General features: G+C 39.6%; 1 protein-coding gene across 22 annotated transcripts in view; it reads left to right on the top strand.

Moving 5' to 3' along the window:
* ptk2aa (protein tyrosine kinase 2aa) overlaps positions 1-17,375 on the top strand; it is a 78,696-nt gene that overhangs the window by 23,156 nt on the left and 38,165 nt on the right. For all 22 annotated transcript variants that reach the window (XM_047808144.1, XM_047808143.1, XM_047808139.1 and 19 more), the window contains 2 exons: positions 7,552-7,781; positions 12,647-12,813. In XM_047808144.1, the coding sequence (XP_047664100.1) occupies positions 7,584-7,781; positions 12,647-12,813 (365 nt within the window). In that variant the 5' untranslated portion in view covers positions 7,552-7,583. The remainder of the gene's footprint in view (positions 1-7,551; positions 7,782-12,646; positions 12,814-17,375) is intronic.

The following is a 17,375-nucleotide window of genomic DNA, read 5'->3' as shown; positions in this document are numbered from 1 at the left end:
CTATTTTTGTCTTGACAATATATGGCCATAATTTGAATAGTTCTTCACATCCCTTGGGCTTGCTGTCACAATAGGGACACCGACAGCGCGCTTTTCTAATAAGGCAGCTCCAGCTGTGGCAATAACACCTTCTGCTCACAGATTTATTTGTTGACTTCTTGCTGCACATTTCAGCACTGCCAATCTGCTGTGTGTTTAGCGTCAGCTCTGGTGATGGAAATATGACTGTTGATTTGAAAGGCCTTTGTGTGTGTGCACGTGCATGAAGAAGAGAGTGGGCCGGACATGAGGGGTTTGTATAAGGAAGGGGAGGCCATCTCTCTTGTCTTTACCTCTTTTCTTTTTTTTCTGTTAAGTCTTTGTTTGAGAGATCCGTACCCCACTGTTAATGTCAATGACCGTTGTGGGGAAGGTCCCTCGACTTCCTTGTCCTCCTCTTGCTGAGACTGTGGACATTAGTCTTATATTGGTGGCTGCTGTATCGCTGTTGTAGTCAATCATCAGTGTTTCCATCCCTTTAATTCAGAAGCACTCCTGCAAATAAGGTGGAATCGCTGAAGAGGAAATGGTTAGTTTGCATGCTCAGAAGTCTGAGGCATGGCTCTTGGTGTGGTAATAGAAGCTTTATTTAGATTCCATTCTGAAATGCAGGGTGAAATGTTTGGTATTTCCAGCATTTCGGAGGAACAGACGTATCAGACTCTGTGAACAGCTCAGCTTAATGCTATCTCTGCTTTCCAGGAATGCATGGCCAAAACATGTTCCTTGCTTTACTGTGTGTCTCTTAAATGGATGTCGAATGCAGGAGATCTCCTGCTGATAAGCATTAAGATTCGCTTTATACTGAATGCCACCCCCCTTTGCTTCCACTCTTTGGATTTCTAATTCTGGAGACTGGGGGATTGAACAGAGAAACACACACACACACACACACACACACACACACACACACACACACACACTGTCATCTCACTTCTCATACTAGTGATTATTGTACTTTTGCTAACGCCTGTGCTAGACATGTGAGTATTTTATATCACAACGTTTTTAACAGTTTCTGTCATTTTTGGTGACTCTCAACACTTAGAATGTTTGACAGCAAATTGATTGCCTTTTGTCATCTCACACAACTGAGCTAGAAATTGTTGGCTGACAGATACTGGTTTAATACACTACCTTAATCACTGCTTAATGACCACAAATCAATCATTGCTAAATGGTGTGGGAATTGTATTTATTTTTGGGTGACGTGGGAATAAATGGTGTTCCTGAGTTTGAAGTAAGCTGCTGCTTATTGCTTCAGGTTACAGACAGATGCTACTGTTCATTGTTCATGACAAAGGCGGCCTGCAATCTGAGTGGGTAAGTGATTGTGTTTTAAGGGCACTAGGGTGAGACTATAACAGTATGTTAGCACTATGATCTTCATAGTCTTTGTAAAGATGAGTGTTTTGGGCATGATGCCATACTGGTCAGAGAGGCAGATGCAAGGCCATAAGCAGGGTCAGGCCTGATTTGCGGCCTGGTTTGCTTTGGTAAACAGCCGTGGGACGGACTGAATACGGAATGAGAGGGAGATTTGCATAGTAATGAGCTTTGGTTGAGCTCCTCTGACCCCTCCTCTCTCTCTCTCTCTGCCTCTCTTGCCCTCTCTCTCTCTCTCTCTCTCTCTCTCACTCTCTCTCTCTCTCTCCTTTATTCTTTTCTCGTCTCTGTGATTTAAGGCTGCAGTTTCTAAACTGACTTAAATATTTTAACTAAGCTCACTGTGGAGTTTTTTTTTGTTGAGGGTCAGTTCTCAGGCCTGGACGACTAAGTCGGCCTTAGTATCCAGTGGCAGACCAAATTGGATTGGATCATCAGCTACACCCAGGACCTGAATCCTATATTTCCTTGCTGGAACTGTATTCTCAGCGGTTGTTTATAACTGTGGGGAAACACTGGAGCTGGGCCCTAGGCTCCTATGCAGGTGTATACAAGCAGCGGCTGCTGGCCGGCCACTCGCATGCAGCTAGAGATGAACCACTGCATTCCCTTCCCTATGTGCCTGGCTGGAGGTAGTCATCTTCCTGCCTCTTCATATATTTTCTCTTTTTTATTCTTTGCCATCTATATCTTTCTCTCGCTCTTGCACTCTGTTGCTTTTGAGCTATAGCCCTTAGCTACAGCCCTAGCTATTTATTATTTTTATTATATGCATGTTTTATTTATGTGTGTGTTTTAAAAACTATTGGCTCAGTGGAGTTATGAGTGTTTGGAGTGCTGTTGGTTAACCTGTTGCCCAGGTTGTATTTAGGCAGTGATTAGAGGCGAGGTGAAGAAGACCGATATATTTTGATAGCCATCAGCCCCTCAACCATCAGGCTTTTTCATGTGTACTGCCTTTTGTTGTGATAATCAATGGCTTGGGGTGCATGTAGGTGACATTTTGCCCGGAAAGCTGTTGATATATCGGATAAAAGGATTGAGCTCCAGTAATTAAAAAAAAACCTAGTAATTGATTAAGGTCCAGTGTCAAAACAAATATTAGTATTCAGTCTTAATTGATACTTGCCCCTGACATTGAGTCAGATTGGTCATTTAAGCTAAGGGCTTGGAAGCTTGATTACATTGTAATCCTATTTCAGTTTTTGCTTTTCTGATCTCATGAGCGAACTGTGATATTGTTTAATATAAACAATAAAATGGCTGTATAATTTTACTGACGGGATATGGCACTCGTTTTAAAAGTGTTAAAACTGAAAGAAAAAAAAAACATGTTTTTCTTCTCCGTAGGAAAGTGACATAGCCGCAGGTCATTATGCTGAAAAGCTTTGCAAAGTGTAGGGAAATTCGGTGAGGTTCAGAGGTGTAGGGAAATTCAGAGAGGTTCAGAGTTGGGTGTGCATCTGCAAAAGACGTCACATTCACTCGGTGCGATTTTGTCTGCGTGCTAGCTTTGTGTCAGCAGCTGCCACACCACCCATCAATCACACCAACCGAGTCGCCCAGGCGGCTTTATCTGACACGCATTCACTAATTAAATTTTATTTTCCCTTCGTGTGAAAGCTGTAAAAGTGCAAGAATAAAGAGGTTTAGATTGTGACGTCCAGTCTTAATTCCTACAACTCGGCAATAATTGTATAAAGCAAATAATACTGACTTAGTGCTGCTGAAGATGGATTTACATTTTGAGTCTCGTTTCTCAGAGTTTCTTCCTTAGACGTTTTTTCCTCATCATTCTCACTTGGCTTGTTCATTAGGGATCTAAATCTACAGCCAGATTTCTGTAAAGCTGCTTTGCGTTTATGGCAATTGTTCAAAGCACTATACAAATAATACTGAATCAGTGTCTTCTCATTTGATTAACTCAGCTGTTCAGTCTGAGGTTCGTACAAGAGAGTCTTTCATTTTAGTTATTAGCCGGATTATTAGGCTGCGTGCAAACATAGGGTTTGTTGTGGCCGTTAGTATTAGCGGCACCTTGATCATTTGTTATTCCATCAGAAACGGTCCTCGAGGGACAAGCTCTTTAGTCTCAGTAGTATCTTTCAGGCATTTATGAATATTTAAGCAGTATCCTGCTGTTAACGGGCAGCTATGGACGTGTTTGAAGGTCCTCTAGCTGGAGGACATGTGTTGGTTGGAGAATTGTAAGAAGTGCTGACCCAAGACACCTCGTTGCCAGATGAGATCAGTCTGAACAAGCTGCATGTCTGCTGTTCAGATTACAGAGTTGGTCGATTTGTGCTTGTGTACATTTAGTTTAGTATCTACTGTTGTTCATTAGTACTTAATAAATACATTTCACCACGTGGGTACCGCTGCACCGAACGTATCAACCTCACAGCTGTGAGTGCACAGAGTCTTACACGTCAAGCATAGACTGAAATTATTATAGAATACTGAACACTTAAGTTGTGTTTGTAATTAGTAAGGGGAGCTCACGGTTATGACATGGTCCAAGTATTCATGATTCTAAGGTGGTAAATAATCTGCTGCAGATTATTAAGCCGTTCCAGCGATGTGCGTAACACATTGGTTATTGAGGGCCAGGGAAAAGAGGAAATCCTCTTACTTTAATCAAGGACTTGTGTTTTAGCTACCGGTAATTTTTCACTGTGAAGGAATGATTGAGATGTGCAGCTCATCCATCAGATTAATGACAGATGTGTATTATCTGTGTTTTTTTTTTTTTTTTTTTTTTTTTTTTTTTTGTGATTATTCATTGCTCGATACTTGACTCTGCACTTTTTTAAACTGTGCTGTTGACATGACCCCAAGATACCTGCTTTTATGCACGATTATAATCCTATTACTGACAAAAGATTTGTGCTCCTTTGTATGTGCAGATTTTAAATGTCATAATCAAAGCTTGATAATTGGTGTAAAGCGTTGAGCCTTGAGCCAAATGACCTCAATGATAATAAAGGGTACGTCATCTGTCAAGACTTTTCCGCTGCTTGCTTCCTCTGATGGAGCGATCAGTGTCCAGCCCCAGTAAATCCTTATCGGTATACAGGACTCAGATCACAAGACTTCACTCAGAAAAGCCACTGAGGGTTCCTCCTGCCACAGTATTCCTTCTCTCCTTAGGCTTATACTGTTGCTGATGTTGCTAGACACTAGCAGGCTCTTGTTCAGCTTCCTGCCTCACACTAAGAGTGTCATAGATATTAATAACTCTCTTGTCTACTGTTATGGTTGTTTATCTTGCATGTTAACCCACTGGATTTGTCTGCATGGAGAAAGTGTTGCTGCAAATGGCATTTCATGTTCAACCAAGTCTGTGTTAGGATTTATCATCAAGTGAAGTTTAGATTGTTGTATTAGATATGTTTAAATTTCTGGAAATTGCCTCAGATTATCAGCTATTAACAACGTGCACTCATTTTGGTCTAAAAAAAAACCCCTGTGAGTATAAAAGCCTCACAGATGAACTCACTATCATTTTTTATTGCAAGCTAGGATTTCTAATATTGAAAGGATCTTTCTATAATAAATGAATTGCTGTTAATGCATTAGGGTTAAAGTAAGTATTAATTATTTTTTTTGTGTTTCATTGTGCCCTGAATTTAAATGTAGGTTTCAGTCAGTGAATCATGTTTGCTGTATTTAGCAAGCAGATGTAATACTGTAATAACCAATGCTCTTTTTAGTTACATGCACAAAAACCTGCGAGTCGTTTCACTAGCATGTATTCATAGCCCAAAGATAACACAACACCTGTCCAACATTCAAACCACAGCATTAAATTTTTTCTCCCAAGTGTTTTTCTCACAGTACAACGGTGCAGTAGCGTAACAAGAGATGTTTGTGCTTAAAATGTATTAGGAGTTCCTAACGATGTTAGTGAGTGATAGAAAGAGGAGTTTCAGAGGAGTTGATTATGATTTAGTTTTTAAACCAGGAACCAGCATCTGTGATGCACTTGAAAAATGGTGGTCTGCGGTTGCTTTAATTGAGCTTCCATACAGACCACAACACATGTGAAAGCGATTCATGAGCGTAGATGAACTTGTCACTTTACTTCCTGTTTCAGTACAATGGTGAGAAAATTGTGCGGTTATGTAGAGGAGACATGATTTCACACGTGAAACAAAGAACTCATTTACATACCACTACATTTCTTTGCAGAAAAAAAAGAGCAATTGTCATTTAATTAGATTTCATCCGATACTGGGTTGCTTTAGGTTTAAATAATATTGAGCAACGTTCACCTCAAATTAAGAAACACTAATCAGATCAATAAGGAATGTGTTCTATCATCCAACATATGTGTTGGTAAATCACTTTGCAGTAAGCAGAATAATATATTTCAGACTGCTGTTATTTGGAAATATGGATTTGTTTCCATATAACAGCATTTTTTTTATTGTCCATTAATTTGGACTGAATAGTTTCACATATCACAACAAACAACAACAAAAAAACACACAGCTTGCCATGTGACTTGTGAATTAATTGTGATTTGTGGAATTAATTAAATCTAAATGCTTTAAGAAGAACATTGAAGGAATGCACCAACGTCCAACTTTACACAAATCTGTCATTATGAAAGACTCTGCAACACAAGCTGAGAATTACACACTAAAGTCTGGATGTTGTCTAAAAGATGTTGTGAAAGTGCTGTCATTGTCATGTACCTGATGCTGTGGAATCAGATACTGTGTGTGCGCGCGCGTGTGTGTGCGCGCGCGTGCGTGTGTGTGTGTGCGCGCGCGCGCGTGTGTGTGGTTTTTTTGCGTATGCGTGTGTCCATATCGATTCGGAGTGGTCTATGTCCTTGTAAATTCAAAGTTTCCTGTGAGTGCTGTGAGTTTATTTTGAAGTGGCTCTTGAATGTGTTCTGGCTTTGATGAACTACAGTGTAACTGGTCTAATCATAACAAATGGTTGTACTTAAAATCTGATTTAAAAAGGAGAGACAGAGACTTGTTTAAGAAGGATGTCAAATGTTATTTTTTATTTAAAAATGGCAATTAAATGTAAATCATATGCAGGATTACTCTCATAATATTCATATTCCCAAAGTCATAGCACGTTAGCTCGAATGTCTTGCTTCATGTCAGATAAACCGTACTGCTCTTTCTGTTTTTATCACAATGTTTATTGTTTTAGATTTGTGTTTATTTACCTACTGTATTTTTTTCTTCTCACTGATCTGCACCAGATTTAACTCCCTTGTCTCATGCTGACCCTCTGTGCTGTCATGATGCACTGCAGTGGCTTGTGTTCGTTTCATACACGAGGAAGTGCCGATCTAATTTGTGCTCTAATGACCATAGAAGATAAACAGGGTGTATTGGTTCTCAGATAAATGTCATGAGTGTTTGTGTGGGTATGATGGGTGGTGTGGCCTTGCTGCCTCATGAGAGAGCATTCCACCTCAAACGAATGACATAAGATCTACATTGTCAGTGTGATAAGGAAAAGAACTTCCCCTCTGCACAGTTTAAGCAAAATCAGTATTACACTCCACCCTGAAACCATGTTTCCCACAAAGAAATGTATTTAACATCTGTTTTATTGATAAAATGAAACGCTGCTATCTCACGTCCAAGATAATTATTAGTTGCGAGCTTAATCAGCATTTTATTTCCACCAGTTTAGGTACTCAACCTTTTAGTTAAAATGCATATAATCCGATGTTTCCCTCCCCGTAGTGTAGGAAAAATGTTGCTCTTTTATTTCAGTGTCACCTGCATGAATCTCTAGTTGATTTAGACTGCCCATGGAGACTGGAGGCTTCAGTTTAAGTTATTGTTCTTTTAGCCTTTTTATCTGTTCTGGATCTTGCCATCCATTGGCATATTGGAAAATTATTTTCCTGCTTTGTTAAAAAGCAATTCTCTTAACAAGCTGAACTTGTTAGCAAAAAACAAGTAGTACTCATAGGAACATTAACCTAGTGAGCAGGGCTTAGGGGCATGAAAATTAAAATGCAAATTAGCCCATAGTTTGGCAAGGTCTTAAATCTTGATTAGACTTAAATAGTAATTATATAATTAGTAAGTAGAGAAATAACCTTGAGGTACTAACTATGTGATTTTTTTTTTCTCCCCTTAACAGAATATGACAGACACCTAGCGTACAGTAAAGGCATGGCGACGGCGTACCTGGAGCCCAGCCTGAGCCACGGCGGGGGGGTCAAATCTCGGCTCAGTGGGGGAACAGAGCGCTCCGCCCCGTGTCCCGACCGTGTCCTCAAGGTCATCCACCACTTTGAGAGCAAGAGTGAGCACAGCGAGCACAGCACATGGTGCAGCAACATCCGTCACGGAGATGCCACCGATGTCCGGGTAAGAGAGAACATGCAGTGCTTTTCACATTCACATCAAAGTTAAGAGGTCATTTTTCCTTCATTTTTCTTCATTTTTTTAACCAGCTGGTGAGAAATGCTGATCTGTTATTGGCTTAAAGTGTTTACCAAAAATTGACTAATTTTGGTTTTTCATCATAAATAAACAGCTGTGAATGCAAAGACAAAACATCTGTTTGGTATATTCTGGCACTAGTCTAATAAAATGTAATGAATGAAATAAAAACAAGTGGAATACAGTGGCATAAAGTTTGGTATAGTGTGGAATTGTATTAAATATTATGGGATGGATCCCAATTTATGGTCTGGAATGGAACAGAATAAAATAGAGTGGAATAAATTGGAACCGAAACAGACTTTATTGTGCCGAGCAACACGGTAGCAACACATCTATACATCCTTTGGCCTCATTGGACATCAGTTATAAATAGTCAATAAGATCAATTTTGCTCTTTTCCATTTCCCATCGTCAGTCTGTCCTACTTCTGAAATGTTTAACAGAGTTCTGTTCTGAGCGGCTGCAGTTTCAGCATTCTCACGGTTCAAACTTTGTTAATTACAAGCTGAGGTTAGAAATGCGCAACCGTATATGGCTTCAGTCTCGGCTATACTCTCTGTGCATTTCCAGGTTAAAGAATGTGGCAGAACCTTTTTGAAGCTCTAATCTCTTGAGCCTCTGTCCCAGAAAATCTTACTTTCTTCGCTAAATCCTGGGATCTGAAGTATTGAATTCATTAGCCACTCTGTTTCCTAGCTCTGTAAAAGCAAGTCAAGTCTATTTTGGAGCAGATGCTCTATTGATCAGCGGGCTTCCTATCCACCAGGTGGATTAACATCTTGTTCCTCTTCCTGTGACGGTCCCTGATGGACTCTCACATGTCTCATATTCATCGGAGCTTTAAACGGCGCCTGTAATCACGCACTGCCACGTCCACTCAGCGTGTCTGCAACCTGTGGGGTTTTATCACTCTTCAAGATCTGCATATTTCACTGTTATATAAGCTTTTAAGTAAACGTCTGGTGGCTTCGCTGTAGGTAATCATCCGGCTAGATTTAAGCAGGAAAGGGATCTGATTAGATGAACAGGGAGCAATCTGGTTCCTGTCGTCATGCTCATCTGAAAGAAGTCAGATCAAGTTTTTTATTTTTTTATGTTTACATTTTTGGAATTTGGAAGATTTCTTATCCAGAGCAACATACAAAAGTGCTTCGAAGTCTCTATCAATTACTACATTAATACTGATTCACTAAGTCACAAACTATAGATGCCATGAGTCTAAATCTCTGTTGGGAGGTAATATGATTTTTTATTTTTTTTATCCTGTATGCTTATTTGCAGGTTGGCAAAGCTAACGTGGTCGTGGTGTGGCTAATGTATTAGTCTGATTTAGTCGTGATTTGGGCCTTGTGCAGTATGGCTGGTTTCTGTATTACTGTACCTTTGGACAAAACGTCATAGATTTGAACCCCTTAAAAATGTTTTTCCAGCTATATGAGCATATTAACCTTTCGAAGCCTTAAGGCGCAAACTGACCGTCACTTCAAACATATATGATTTAAGGTGCAAATATACTTCACTCTACCCAAGTGTACCTGCATGCAACTGCTACAGGAATAAAATTGTTCACATACTTATTTGTATATCTTATGTACATCTGGAGGAATAAGAGTAGCATCCACTAGATAGCACAACAGAACCAAAACATCTTGATCCATATTGGCATTGTTTTGTTGACACGATTGTTGCAGTGATGATGGGGTCTCAAAAACCTTCACTCTACACTCAAAACCTTGAGTACTGGTACACAAAACAGACCTATATAAATTTCTGAGCTTGTGCAAGTGGCATGCCAAACAACCACAGGATACACGCAGCATTCATTGTGCTTGCTTGACGTTGACAGCAAGCATAAATCAGTCTTTAGTCACAAACACAATTTTTGTGTTTTGGTATTTTGGGCTTTGTTCAATGTTGGGAAATATTGTTGTTTGCATCTGGGTCATGGTTGATGGTTAACATTCCCGGTTATAGTCTGTGATTTGAAATAAATTTCAAAGCACACAAAAAAAAAAGTGAGATTTAAACGGATCACTATAAACTTCACACTTAACTCAGATGGACTTTTCTTTTGACAGCCATGGAAGTGTGGATTATGGGTAAAACTAAAGTCACTGTGAGACATGAGATCTACAACTTCATAAGCTATTTTGGGCATGACTTTACCATCGGGCAGTGTAGAATTTGTCTTGTGTGATTGATGAATTTGTCGCAACGGCTAGCTGTAGTTATGAAGAATAATAGTGTATGTTTTTTGATTTACCTCCAAACTGTACATACAGATTGCCTCAGTGGCTTCGAGACACAAGACCCAGCTCTGTTTTGACAAATACCATTGGACAAATGCACAACAGCACCATCCCACCAAGGCATCGCAATCTGCTGTGTGAATTATTGCCTTGCCTGCAGCATATAATGGGAATTTAATGTTTTGGAGGCTAATTGTTTTTATTCCTAATTATGCAATATTGCAAATGATCACACATTATTGTTTTATTCATGAGTTCAGTGGGAATTGAGAACATGCTGCTTGCCTGCTGCCCTCGAGTGCAGAAATAGTCATGATGAAGGAACGTTTAATATCACCATCTTGTGTCCAGAATTGTAATTTTAACCAATAAAAAGGTATAAACTGACATAAACTAATGGTGCAAACATGGCCCGATGCCTTTCTGTACTCTCTAATTAGGCTAATGTGTAATAAGTACCACCCTGCCTTCCAAACACATGCACACTAAAACACAACACACACAAACACACACACATGAGACGTTAGTCGTTAACCACACACTTGACTACTAATACTCCAGTGAAATCATGTCAAAGCCATGCTTTATAGTCCAGCTATGTAATTCAGGTTGTTCTGGTCTTTGGTACACCTGCAGTTTTTTATTAATGTAGCTTTCCTGAGATCATTTATCTTACATAATGTTTGTTTGGGCTTATAATTGCTCGACTGGATGCCTACTATGAAATAAGGTTGCTGTTATGTTTCCTGGTTTCCCTATTTTTTGTCGGGTTGTAGTTGATCTATTAAATGGCACTGCTTGTCCATGGTTCATGTTTCATTAATGCAAGGCTTAATCCATGTTCTTGAATGCCGTCCGTCTGCAATGATTGTAAATAGTTAACCAAATAAATGGTTGGAATAAAAATAGTTTTGGAGAAAGAAAAACTGACATTTTCTGTTTTTTGGTTAAATGCCACGAATAAGTGGAAAGGACACTATTATGACTCCGAATGCTTTCCCAATTATGTAATGTTGCTATACTAAATTAATGTAATCCTGGGTGTGGTATTGGTAGTAGGTATTTACAAATGTATTTTCTTGAAGTAGTAATCATATCTCTAAAAGGGCTAATAATAACGAATTACAGCTTAATTTTCAATACGTTTGAAAAATGTCAAAAGGTTTTGAGTTGATGGAATTCTGATCAGTAGTAAAATCAAAATTACTCCTTTACTATAGATGTGGTAGATGTTTTTTGTGTTTAAAATAAAATAAAAACACAACCATTTTAAAGAAAAAACTCCCGCTAACTTTGCTGACACTGGTTATGATGCTTTTACAGTATGTGTTTAATGTGTGGCTAGTTTTTAGACACTTGACACAGGAAAATATCACTAATGAAATGTTTCTTCTGCAAGAAAGGTTTAATAGAGAATTTCACTGCTGTTCATTCACAATTCAGATGGATGTCTCTCACTTTTTTTGGAGAGCAGACTCCCCAGAGTTGTCGCCAGTCTGTGTGTCATTACATTGTGAAAATGAGGCCCAGTCTAACCCTGTGGGTCTGCTATGATGAGCAATTGTCATGAATATGAAATGGTGTGTAGTATTTGATCAGACTGACAGTGTGGATAGAGCTCGTGTGCGTGTTTCATGGAAAGGCACTGCATTTCGTGCTACTGTAACAGAGATCCAAACACGTGAAAAAAAGCAGCAGTTTTTCACTCTAAGATGAAGTCTCATCTGACAGGCATACTGGAGGTGGAGGTGAACAAGCTCAAAATGTGATGCTGTTAAACTCAAGAGCCTTTATACTGCCGGTCAGGATTTCAGTCTGTCCCACCACTTTGATTTATTGGCAGCAGTCAGTCAGGCCAGGATTTATTTTTCAGCAGTAAGCGTTTTTGTGGATTATCCCTGATCCTAGCCCAGTGACTGACCTGCTGTAGCGTGTAATGTGGTCAGGAAGGGGCCAGGGTTTGGGAGCTGTGTGCTTATTGGAGCAGCAGTGTGTGTGTGTGGGCGTTTTGTCCTCATGGAGTGCGAGCTCTACATCAACCCTGGGCTCTCTGGAGCCAACAGCACAGCGATTGTGTCACTCACTCTGTCAGCCTGTTGGTCTCCTGCCTCGGCTTTAGCACCGGTGATGTCATCTGATGTGATGTCACCCACGCCTCCCTTTGGGCTGGGATATTTCCAGTACATTAAGGGAATAGCAGTGTTTTTCATATATCACATTAATACTTCTCATACAGTGTCATCTACTTTTGTGGCAGGAACTCGCGTTTTTAGTAGGTGTTAAACGAAACGTTAAAAGGATAAAGAAAAGCTTTTTTTTTTTTTTTGTAAATAAATAATGTAATCATTGGAAGATTTGTGTCGTGTAAAAGGGGTTAAACCTGCACTGTTGTAGGAAAATATTTTCCAAATACAATGTATACAACAGTAAATGGACAAATTTTCACAGCTGTTTTTTTTTTTTTTTTTTTAAGTTACTTGTATACCAATCACCACCATCGTAATTCATAATATTAATCAGTGTGTTTTTGCTCTACAGGGAATCATACAGAAGATCGTGGACATCCATAAAGTGAAATGTGTGGCATGTTTCGGCCTTCGCCTCAGCCATGTCCAATCAGGAGAGGTCCACTGGCTCCACCCCGACATGGGCGTATCCCACGTGAGGGAGAAATACGAGCAGAACCGATCACAGGACGAGTGGAGGTGAACCACATGCACGCATCTCATGTTCTCCATGACATCCATGATACCTGTCAGGAACACAAAGTCTATGCAGGCTCATTTGTTTAGGAAATGGCATATTTGAATGAGGTTTAGTGTCAACACTCCCCTGTGAAATGTTCTGGACACGTAATAGACTTTTCTGAATGTTTCTGAGTCTCTAAAGGCTTTTATTGCAACTGTGTTTTTATTTTTATGAATAAAAAGAAATAAATGTGTGCACATTATATAATCTATATATAATCGGTGACTAGATGATGCAGTGCGATGTTTGTATAGATCTTACTGAACTCCGAATGTTTATACTACAGAGAAACTGATGGCATGCAAGTCTCTTGATCCTTGAAATGTTGTAATTTGTCTGCACGTTCAAGTCGTGATGCTGTAATTGCAAGCTTTTTTGTCGTTGCCATGAAAGCCAACGTGCTGCCGTGGTGTCACACAGGCAGCGATCATTCTGGTTTTATTTGGGTGGGTGGAAATAGTCTCTCCAAATATGTGTGCATGCAAAAATCTATCCCATCCTTATTCTAAGATGATGAGTGGCTGTCTTCCTTCGTAGTCATGGAGATTTAGCCAGCACTTGTGGCACTGCAGCAGACACGGAGTTGAAGCGTGTCTGTTTGTTTGTGTGTGCGTGCGTGCGCGTGTGTGTGTAGAAATTCTTTGAGCAGTAGTTTTATATCTATGTTTGTTTTTATTGGTTTAAGTATTGAGGGTGCTGCTGTGAGCAGGTCTGTTGGGTTTAGCACACAAATGCAGTATTGAATGTTACTACGTGATCTGAGTTTACAGCACCTGCACTAACAGTGTTGCCATTGTAGTTTACTGAATAGTGATCAGTACTTAAACTGTCACTGGACCAACTGGAAGATGTGTCTGCCATTAGGTCATGGTGTCCACGCACCATCTCACAGATGGCATTTCGTACATCGTCTTCTCTCGCGAAACCACTTCAGACAATGTACCATTACTGCTGCCCAAACTGCACGCATTCAGGCTCTATTAGCCAGCTGTACCTTCTTTTCACCCACCTCAGATCAGCTATAACACGCTTTGTTAGCGTCCCCATAATTTAGAAAGTCTGGAGCTCAAGAAAACAAGAGAACTGGGTGGTAGTGGTCTTTTAATCATCAGCTGCTTTATTTCCAATGCCACTCAGGACTTGGCTTTGTCCTCAAGGGCTTTGTCTGAAGGCACATGCTTTTAGTGTTGTTAAAGCAGATGTGGTGCAGTCTGGAGATCACAAAGGCCATTAATACCATTTTGCAAGTCCTAACACAAGTCTCCTAACACAAGACTTAGTCAGAGAATACTATTAAAGAGAACCTTTAAACAGGTAGTGATGTTATTTATACAAGGAAATCTGAGGTTCAGTTAAGCCATTAGAATTTTTTTCCCCCAAAACTCATGTCATTGTGTTCCTTTCCCTGCTTCTGTTTTATCTGTCTGTGGCTAGTAGGAACAATTGAAGAATTTTTTTTTCCCCTGAGAAAAAGAAATAAATGTAGCTTTTTCAATCTGCCATTTATTTATTAATTTGACTATGTATGAGCGTTGAGTAGGAATAAACAGGTTTGATGCATTTCAATGTGGTTAACAGAAGCATCAGGACAGAATCGTGACTGTTTGTTTGTTTGTTTATGAATTGAGATTCAGAGTGTTGTAAACATACGCAGCATGGTATCCCACAAGGTTTTGTTGCAGGTCCTGTTTTATTTTACCTTCATGTTTACCTTTACCTTTTTCTGGTGTCTCTTCATCATGATTTAGACAGATTTAGCAGCAGAGTTCCTCAAAATAAAATGGGAAAACTCGGATGAATAGTAACCACTGTTACAACAAAATGTCTGACCACAATAAGATTGCAGAATTTACTCTAAACCTTAATTATTTTTGCTCCGTCCTCACACATTTATCACTCCTTTACATTTTTATCCGCATGTTTATATATGGAACACATGATTTAGTCAGTCAATGACTTTGGGGTGTGCTCAGATAAAAAGGATGAGTCGGAACATAAAACAGAGGATGTTGATGAATTACTTCTGACATATAATGCTTGTTGGTGAACACAAACCCTCAGGGCGATGCGTTGACTTCTGGTGGCTGTCTGAGCATGTCAACCAGGTGAGGTCATCCTCCAGCAGAATGCGGTTACATTCACATGCTAGGGAAACATCAGGTGAAGTCCCTTTAGCACATCTGCACAGTGACACACGCCGCCTGTTTTTCCGTAGGTGTTGGCGGGTCTTTGTTGCGTCTTTGTGTGGTTGGGTGGAAGTGTGCCACGCCAGCTTGGAGACCTCAGGGTTAGGAATGATGTCATTGCCCAAGGACAATGTACTTAAATCTCAAAGGAACATGAGGAGCCTCTTTAGACTTTCCTGCTTCCTGCTCACATAGGCTCAGTTGGTGCACTGATAATAGTCTCAAAATGGGCGTTTTTATTTTTATAATGTCCCAGTGGGGCATCTAGGGATTCTTACATCACCTTATGCCCTATCAGATTTTGATCTCAGTCCCATTGTGGTATTGAAGCGTTACCATAACTCATTAGCTTATTTCTCCCATACCACCTACAGTACATGTCATACTTTCTATCCGTTTCTAGTTACATTTAATGTCGTGGAATAACCACAAATGAGTTCATGTTATCACTTCCAGCCACAAAGAGTCATTAATTCACGTTCCTTCACTTTCTCTTGAAGTTAATAAGACAGAAAAAAATCAGTTTGTCTTGCTCAGAAACCGCACTCTGATCTGTAGAAAAGCAGAAAAAAACTGTATTACGCCCCATTACTTTATACTTCCTAAAGGTTCCAGATTAATTTTTAGTAATATTTCACTTATGCTAATATGTTACATCTCGTTGTATCCCAGATCCACGATAAAACACACTACATGTAATTCAATTTACACAGATAAGTATTTTATCTTTTAATCACTGTATTTATTTTTTTATGTAAGCATTTCTAACACACAACACCAGGGTCATCAGGAGGGCCCATAACATCATTAGATACAATACACAATCACAACACAACCTCTTCACGCTTCTGCCGAGACGCTACAGGAGTGTGAGATCAAGGACAAAAAGACTCACAAACAGCTTCTATTCACAAGCCATTAGACTCCTGAACAGTACTTAACACCACTACCTCACACCCTATGACCCCCACTGACTGCTGCCACACAACACACTGAGCTCCTTACTTCAGCCGTAATATGTGTTTTTTTTTGTAAGGGAGACGTGCAAAGTAAGATTTTTGTTATCCGCACAGTGAAAACACAACATCTTGAATCACAAAATAGAAATATTACAAAATATATATAATCCTACACAGTATTTCGGAAATATTTTAGACTTCCTTTAGGTGGCAAAATAATCCTTTAATTTAATATTAATATGTTAATATTGAGAAAGTCTCTATTATATTTAAATGGTGAAATTTGTCCCATGCCATGTCCTACTGGGGGAAAAGTATTAATTTTTTTGAAGTGCTTTTTTGAAAATTTGATTTTCTGATCGTTTTTTTTTCCCCTTCTCTCTCTTAACTTACGTGCCGCAATAATTGTTGATTCTTGTGGTACGTTCACACCGCATGAGGCATTCATCGTGGCTGAGCCTATGGTTCTAATCAAAGTAACGGGGTGATGGGGTTGTCGAGAGGATGGTTTGATGTGTGGAGAATCCTCGAACAGCGGATTGGCAAGAGGCAGCAGAAGGAGCACCAGAGTGCACTTATCACCATGCTCTCTGCCAAAGAGGGATCAGTTCTAATAAATTACACTGGCAAAGAATTGAGACTAAACTCACACACTTGCACAAGCTTTCATTACACACACACACACTGACTTAGTCAATATTGCGCACACACACACACACACACACACACACACACACACACACACACACACACACTTTTGCTGACACAGATTAGGTAAGCTACACCAGATCTCCTGCTCCTGTCTGTTGTACATTACCTCACTTATGGAGAGTAATGACTGGAAAATCTTCAGCAAAGGTTTCTCTCTTTCTCTCTCTCACACACACATGTCCTGCTCCTGCAGGTAAATTTCTGTTATCATTAAACAAATGCAGAAATTTATTAATTCCAAACGATCTTCAAGAAAATGTATATAATGTTGATCTAAATGGTGTCACCAATAAAGACTGCTGCCACCTGATGGTATGCAGAGATATTTCTTGTCATATAAGTGCTAAAACGCATTCATGCATTCAACTAAAACATAACTAGGGGGAAAAAACAAAGAAAATGCCCCTCAACTTGGAATTCTTACCACCTAACCTGGCATGGTCTCCTTAACTCTGAGTTCAGCATGTGACATTAAATCAGCATGGATGATAACCGCAAATAAACAGTAAACCAGTTTTGCTGGATAGCTTCAGAAATAAGTTGAATGCAGTAGTGTCCTGGTGCTTGGGGCTGACATACATTAAAGAGCAATGTATAATTCCACCTATAGCTATTTTGTTGTCTGTCCTTAAAGGGAAATTTGCAGAATTTTGCGGCCTGTAA

The sequence above is a fragment of the Tachysurus fulvidraco genome, chromosome 24, assembly GCF_022655615.1.
Source record: "Tachysurus fulvidraco isolate hzauxx_2018 chromosome 24, HZAU_PFXX_2.0, whole genome shotgun sequence".
Classification (NCBI taxonomy): domain Eukaryota; kingdom Metazoa; phylum Chordata; class Actinopteri; order Siluriformes; family Bagridae; genus Tachysurus; species Tachysurus fulvidraco.
The sequence above is the reverse complement of the archived record's forward strand: the minus strand, read 5'-3'. Positions and strand labels throughout refer to the sequence as shown.